The sequence below is a fragment of the Branchiostoma lanceolatum genome, chromosome 4 (genome assembly GCF_035083965.1).
Source record: "Branchiostoma lanceolatum isolate klBraLanc5 chromosome 4, klBraLanc5.hap2, whole genome shotgun sequence".
Taxonomy (NCBI): domain Eukaryota; kingdom Metazoa; phylum Chordata; class Leptocardii; order Amphioxiformes; family Branchiostomatidae; genus Branchiostoma; species Branchiostoma lanceolatum.
The window spans coordinates 21,602,904-21,610,381 of NC_089725.1; the positions used below are offsets into that span (position 1 = coordinate 21,602,904).

A 7,478-nucleotide genomic window follows, 5' to 3' on the forward strand; every position below is an offset into this window, starting at 1 on the left:
GAAATGTGTAATTTTAAAGGATGTATTGAAAAATGCATTTAATCAGTCTTTTTATGGAGAATCCGCTGTTTCAGTGGATGGCGTAAGTGTGTTTTTGGCCTGTGTGCTGCGGTTTGCCGTGTCAGACTAGAGTACGTGGCCGTCGCCATCTTAGGGGAGGTGAGTGGTGTGTGCACGAAAGTCAGTCTCAAGTCGGCTTCTTCTCTCGCGCTACGACGTCGTTATCACCATGGTAAGTACCGATTCTTTCAGTACATTTTCTGCATTTTCATGAGGCAGCGTTAATGGGTATGTTGTCAGTCGAAAACTAAATCAACGCTTCTGCCTTTTTTGTCAAGCTACAGCTCAAGTTGTGGTCACGCTCTTGCCAACGTTTCATACATTCATGATATTATTCGCATCATATCTAAAGATCAGGCGCATATCTTACGTTCTGTCGTCATCTGAAGTGTTGCTGTCATCCCCAGGATACTTCTAGACTTAGATCTTTGAGCTAGTTCACTCGCAATCATTAAGCTTTGTATCAAAATTCTAGATTCTATCATGCAACCTGTGAATAATGTTTCATGAATTTTATTTTTCGGATACCGGTATGATATAATTTTACGTCCTGATTGCTGTAATGTTGCACTTATCATATGTTATGTGCATTACTTTCAGACTTGAACGATTTACAAAGGCTATGAGAGGGTGCCATAATTTAGGACATAAAGATCCAGGATATGTTAAACGTTACACCATCTCGTTCCTGAATTATAGTGTTATCTTTCTTGTAGGTCCTCTTGGCCGCTGCAGTTTGCACCAAGTCCGGGAAAGGTAAGAAGACAATAGATTGAAAATAATGGAATGCTGATGAACTTTCATAGTTGCTTGAAGACGGAAAATGTAATACTGTTCATACATTTTACCATAACAATACCAGAAGTGTAAAGTTGTAATTGTTAGTTCCTCCAGTCTTCCTTATACACAATAATGATGTAGCATTGTATATTGTACCCAATGTGTGAAAATCAATCTTCTTCTCTTCCTTTGTCAGCCATAATTTCCCGGCAGTTTGTTGAGATGACGCGATCCCGTATCGAGGGTTTGCTGGCTGCATTTCCCAAGCTGATGAACACGGGCAAGCAGCACACGTTTGTGGAGACGGAGAGTGTGCGTTACGTCTACCAGCCGTTAGAGAAGCTGTACATGCTTCTCATCACCACCAAGAACAGCAACATCCTGGAGGATCTGGAGACCCTCAGGCTCTTCTCAAGGGTGGTCAGTATTGTACATCCAGCTATGTGGTTCATAAATGTAGATCAGAGTTGTCATCAAGGTTGAATAATACAGAACTCTAACTGTAGCTCTGTAAACTCATTGTTGGCATGATGTCTGTAAGACTGCTTCAGCCCATTGTTGACCTTCAGTACTTCTGTTCCAGATTCCTGAGTACTGTAAAGTGATGGAGGAGTCAGAAATAGTGGACCAGTCCTTCCCTCTTATCTTTGCCTTTGATGAGATAGTTGCCCTTGGTTACCGAGAGAATGTGAACCTGGCCCAGATTAGAACCTTCACAGAGATGGACTCCCATGAGGAGAAGGTGTTCAAGGCTGTCAGAGAGGTACAGAAAGCATAACTTGACCACGGTTATCGAAAACTTAAAAGTGCCAATAATGATGATGTATTTTCTTTGTATTCACAAGTGTCAATATTATGCATTTAATCAACATGCGAGAACATCACTGGATATTTAGTCCTGCGGTTTTCCAATTTGGAAGTACCATTGTGTATTAATATACAAGCTTACTTGTATGTTTGTGTCTATGTTTTCGTTACTTCTTTTACTTCAGGCTTACCTGGAAGTACCAATATGAATATTTCATTATGTCAAGTGGTCATATTTTCACTAGCTTGTTTATTGATTTAGCAATGTGTCAAGCAGTGAAATTTTTCATTTATTGCAAAACACTTGCTTGTTTGGCCCTAGTCTCAAGAGCGCGAAGCCATCCAGGAGATGAAGAAGAAAGCCAAGGAGCTGCAAGCTGCCCGACGAGAAGCCGAGAGGACCGGGAAGAAGACTCCAGGGTTTGGTGGGGGATTTGGAGGTGGTTCTCGCTCCTCAGGAGAATCTGTTCCTGTCATGGCTGATGACTACAAGCCTGAGCCATCTAAACCTACATACACAGCACCCAAGTCAGTTGGACCTCTTTTTCTTTCAGTTTGTGAATATTTTATACACTGTATTTCCTATTTACAATATGGAGTAAGGCAAACTCGTACCACACATTTATCTGTAAGGACAGCTTTTAGTGTATATGCTTGTTGTTTTGTGATGTATATGGACAAGAGGGGACTGTGAACATGGATTGTGTTAAAACGTATTTTGTTTGCTCAACTCCACCAGACCCAGCCCATCAGGCCGAGCCATGAAGCTGGGTAGTAAGGGTAAGGACGTGGACCACTTTGTGGACAAGCTTGTATCAGAGGGCCAGGAGGTGTCCAGCACTAAGTCATCTAGGCAGTCAGCTCAGGCCGCTAAGATAGCCACTCCTGCTATTCACACAGAAAGGTAAGTACAGGAGAGGAGTCATTTTTACATATGTAGAGCAAATAAAAGTCTTTGTTGTTGGTGGATTTGCTTATAAAAGTAATTGTATGCTTAAAGTTTAAACCAATCTTTGGTGGGTAAAAAGAATTGCATTGATAGATACATATGAAGTTACCCTTCATCAAGTTAGGGGAATGAATTAATGTATGTGAAATGTGTTATGGTACATTTCTGAATGTGTAACATAACTACAATGCTTTGCTACAGTGTCCATCTGCGTATTGAAGAGAAGGTGACTCTGACAGCTAGACGAGATGGTGGCCTGGACAACATGGAGATCCACGGGATGATCTCCCTTCGCATATCTGATGAACAGTATGGCAAGATCATCATCGCTGTAGAAAACCAGGAAGCCAGAGGAGCACAAATACAGGTGGGGTGCCCTCGTCTGTCTCTGAAAACATCCATGATATGAGACACAGTGTGGAACAAATTGTCACCAAAATGTGTCTTTCACTGGCGTCAATTTTCTCCCAAAAAATGTTGTAGCAACTGTGGAACAAGAAAAAGACATTTGTAACAGGTTTGTTTATAATTTTCCTCATTGTACATGAAAGACGACAAAGAAACAATTTATAATATGACGCTGATTGGTATGTTTCTTTTATGTAGACACATCCCAATGTGGATAAGAAGCTGTTCCAGTCGAAGTCAGAGATTGGCCTGAAGAATCCCAACAAACCATTCCCCATCAACAGTGACATCGGGGTGATGAGATGGAGGCTGCAGTCCAACGACGAGTCCCTCATGCCATTGTCAAGTCAGTACAACAACAGTATTAACTCCTGATCTCTTATGAAATAGACATCTAATGTTGAAAGTTTAGGGCTTTTCAAAAAAATAAAGTAAGAGGTACAGATTTGCAGGTTGATCCAAAACTAAACTTGGTTTTGGTATTCTAATCCTATAGATCTAATTGCATGGCTGATTTGAGAAATGATTGTAAACCAAAAGTGTTAAATGTTTGTGGTACACATTACCAACATTTCAAGTAACAAGATGCATCTGGTTTGTTGCAGTTAACTGCTGGCCCACTGAGAGTGCGGATGGATGTGATGTTAATGTGGAGTATGAGTTGGAACAGGAGCAGCTGGAACTGAATGATGTCGTCATCACCATTCCTTTGCCGTAAGTAGTACTGTGCTGATACATACATTGTTTCCCACTCCATTCTTTTCAAATACATATTCAGTCAAGCCTAGGGGTGGATACCGGTTCAGCTTAATAAGGTCCAAGTCCAGGTTTAGGTCCAGAGATTTGGGTTCAGGTCCGGACCTGGACCTGATCCTGTCTAGTTGACCTGTTTTGTTTTATTAAACCAGCATTAAGCATAGCGAATTAAGACTGACATGCATGACTGTAATAGTTTCTTGGTAAGAAGACTTTTAAGGCAAACCAGTAGTTTATATTTGAATGTTGTATTTATTTTACATTGTATATGCCTTTTCTTCTCATAAGGAGACTCAAAACACTTTTCATCAAACAAAATAGAAAAATATATTTGTACTTTGTTCAGGTTTTTTTGGACTCAGGTTTTTGGCTTTCAGGTTTTTGGCTTTCAGGTTTTTTGGACTCGGTTCTTGGATGTTATATAGGTCCCAATCAGGTCCAGTGAACCAGTATCCACCCCTAGTCAAGCCCGAGCCTCAGGGGCGAGCCAAATTTTTACTATATTGTGTGCAGATTGCAAGAATTCTAGGAATTGTACAGGAATGTGAAAGTCCATGAGACGATAAGTCAAGAATGCCTGGATGTATTGTCTTCATATTTTGTAGGTGGGTAGGTCTGTAAGAGACCTTGTAATGATTGGATTTTGGGCCCGGCCCCCTGGCGACTTTCTATGGTACTGCAGGGGAACTTTCAATTTTCAAATCTCGTCTTCTGAACATGCTATAGTCATGATTTGTAAGTGGTGGATAGCTCTTTGTTAGAAAAATATGTCCTGTAGATTTGGACCCCCTAGCGGCTTTTTTTGGAACTGCAGGAGCTGATTTTGACTCAAACTTTGAAAGAGGATAACGCAAGAAGGAGATGACAGATCATCGTAATTTTTGGTGTGTAGATAGCTTGAGTGATGATTTACATAATCATATGCCAATTATGCAAATCAATATCTGATTTGCATAGTTAATGAGGACAGTTAATAAATCAGCTGCATTCTATTATAGGAATCTCAAACACATGACATATGTAACTGAGAAAGAGATAAATATCGATAGATATCAATTATGCAAATTGATACTTAATTTGCATAATTGATGACAAAATACTATAAATCCCTGGTGGTAAATGATGGGGATTTCATTTTTGCACCATTTGGAAGTTAAGTAAATGTGGCCACTATTAGACACATCTTGCATAGAGGGCCTCATTTACATAATTATGAGGAAATGGTACGATATCTTTTTTTGTGAAAATAAGATTTTCATACATTGGACAACTTGTGTTATTTTGGTAAAGAAGGTGATCGACTGATATGATTTCTGCGAGGTCCTTATTTGCATGTGGGCTAAAAACGAAAACGTTAACAGAGACCACCGTCGCCATGGCAACATCTTTTTATGTTGCCAATCTTGTTATATTTGTTTTGTACCTGTGGTTTTTGCTTAGCACCCACAGAAAGAAAAGAATGTGGTCAACCCTTCTCACTGGACAGAGATATTGCTATATTCTTGTTGCCTGGAATCTTATGTTGTCTATCCTTACCAGGTCTGGAGTTGGAGCGCCTGTTGTGGGTGACCTGGATGGAGAGTACCATGTGGACAGCAGGAGAGGCATGCTGGAGTGGAGGCTACCAGTCATCGATGCCTCCAACAAGTCAGGCAGCCTGGAGTTCAGCTGTCACGGCCACTCTGACGACTTCTTCCCAGTCTCCGTCTCATTTCTATCCACCAAGTCTTACTGTGATGTCATGGTAGGTTTTATTTAATATTTTATAATACTCTCCTATTTGTTGTACCCATTTGTTTTTCTGAAGCACCATTCTCACCTTTGTTATACTGAAATTCTGTGCCTTTGCAATATTTTATACGTGGCACTGTGGAGAACACTTTGCAGGGCTATTCTTGAAATCTAAGTATCAGAAAAAATTACCTTTGTTTTACTTTGATGTATTTCTTAAAAAGAAGTTAGCAATAGAATTTTGGATTGAGAGGCAGTAGGATTGTAAATACGTTATGCTGATATTCTACTTTATCTTATGTTGTGCACCCAAAAATATTTCTGTGCACCTAAATTTTTAGGTTAGGTTCACCAGTGCACTTATTCGCAATAATGAATTTCGAGCCCTGCTTTGTTTGGAGTTAACACTTTACCATTGCCCACAGGTGAGTGGAATAAGGATGGTGGATGGCGGCCAGCCAGTCAAGTACTCATCAGATACAGCATTGCTTGTGGAGAAGTACGAGATACTTTAACATGGAAGAACAGGTGGATGGGACACAACAGGGGGAAAAATCATCCATCAGAGGCATTGGTTAGAACAATAATGTACTTTCGGCCTGATTGTAAATGTTTCAAAGTTGTAAGGGAAACAATAACAGGGCAAGAAGATGGGGAGGGGGTAAATGAAAGAACATGTCACATCAAGAACATGGTATGGTAAGAGTACAATTATGTAGTCAAACTGAAGAACTCTTTCCGTTGTTTCTATTTGTTGAAGTCAGTATTTGTATCATTGTCTCCAGCAGGGTAGTGCAAATGTATATTTCCATGTGTAGCTGTCACATGATCACTCACATCAGTGCGAAAAGGTCTCTTTTTACATTGTGCAAAGGAATAATGTTGACAATGCATTCCATCAGACTAGTAGTAGGCATCCTTCCATCCATCCCGGGGGATGATGTATCAGACTAATGCAGAATGAAATGACTGTCCAAGGTACATGTACATGCTGTCAGTGGAGCTTCAGAGTGTAAGACTATCAGATATGGGCATTACCGCAACAGGATGATGATAACTTTCTGGTAGTTTAAATGTCTTTACAACACTGATACCAACACTTGTGCTACATTAGCATACTACGAATCTACCCTTCTAGCTCATGCTAGTTTAAGTTCTTGATTCAATATTGACTTAATACCATGTTCTTAATTTATTTCAACTGAAACTGGTTTCTGTTCTCACTGTTTTACAGGTAGAATTACTGACAGTGGTACTTGCCACTTACCTACAGCATGATAAAATGGGTCAAAAGATTTGAGAGAATTTGTGAGATAAAACAAATCTTAGAAGTATGAATAAAAATCAAAAGTCCTAAATGTGAATATAGTGTTAATGCGTTGTTCATGTTACATTCTGACAGTTACGGCTCAAACTCTCACAAATGATGTTAAAAGTGGCAATAAGATACACTGTATTATTAAACTGTGTCAGGAGGACCAGTTTTTCACTTTCAAAACTAACATTTTTTTCATCCTAAGAACTTTGAAGAGACAAATATTGGATAAGCTGGGGCCTTATGAATGGGATTATAGATTGCTTTTAGATGCACTTATGTTATAGTGGGACAAAACACCTCCATGCTTAGTACATACATGTAGCCCAAGGTAGTAAACAGTCGTAACTGTCAGATCATTATGCACATCCTGGTATAATTATGTCAAGATGTTATAAGACCCCAAATCTAATATTTCTGTATCTACATTGTATATTGCTATAGCTACGATAGTATTAAGTATGAATTAAAAGTGTATTTGGAAGAATGAAGTTTTACTGTTTACTTTGGTATATTATAATTACATCTCACAGCTATCAGTTGACAGTCTCCATGGCAAGGTTTTATGTTCCACATATATGTACAACAGTACATGTAGTTATAATTATAGCAAGTATATGCACATTACATTCTCACCCCTGCTCTATCAGTCAGTTAAGAAGTCGCTTTTCT

General features: G+C 39.4%; 1 protein-coding gene across 1 annotated transcript; it reads left to right on the top strand.

Moving 5' to 3' along the window:
• Nucleotides 1-115: 115 nt before the first annotated feature.
• On the top strand, nucleotides 116-7,297 carry LOC136433328 (coatomer subunit delta-like). Its single transcript, XM_066425414.1, has 11 exons — nucleotides 116-232; nucleotides 777-816; nucleotides 1,037-1,260; nucleotides 1,424-1,603; nucleotides 1,970-2,175; nucleotides 2,387-2,551; nucleotides 2,798-2,963; nucleotides 3,203-3,350; nucleotides 3,610-3,718; nucleotides 5,300-5,504; nucleotides 5,917-7,297. Exons 1-11 carry the CDS (start codon nucleotides 230-232, stop codon nucleotides 6,004-6,006), a joined length of 1,536 nt encoding a protein of 511 aa, XP_066281511.1. The 5' UTR covers nucleotides 116-229; the 3' UTR covers nucleotides 6,007-7,297.
• Nucleotides 7,298-7,478: the final 181 nt, after the last annotated feature.

Coding starts and splice junctions, on each gene's coding strand:
- LOC136433328 (XM_066425414.1), top strand. Junction 817..1,036: donor TTGCACCAAGTCCGGGAAAG/GTAAGAAGACAA, acceptor TTCCTTTGTCAG/CCATAATTTCCCGGCAGTTT. Junction 2,964..3,202: donor CCAGAGGAGCACAAATACAG/GTGGGGTGCCCT, acceptor TCTTTTATGTAG/ACACATCCCAATGTGGATAA.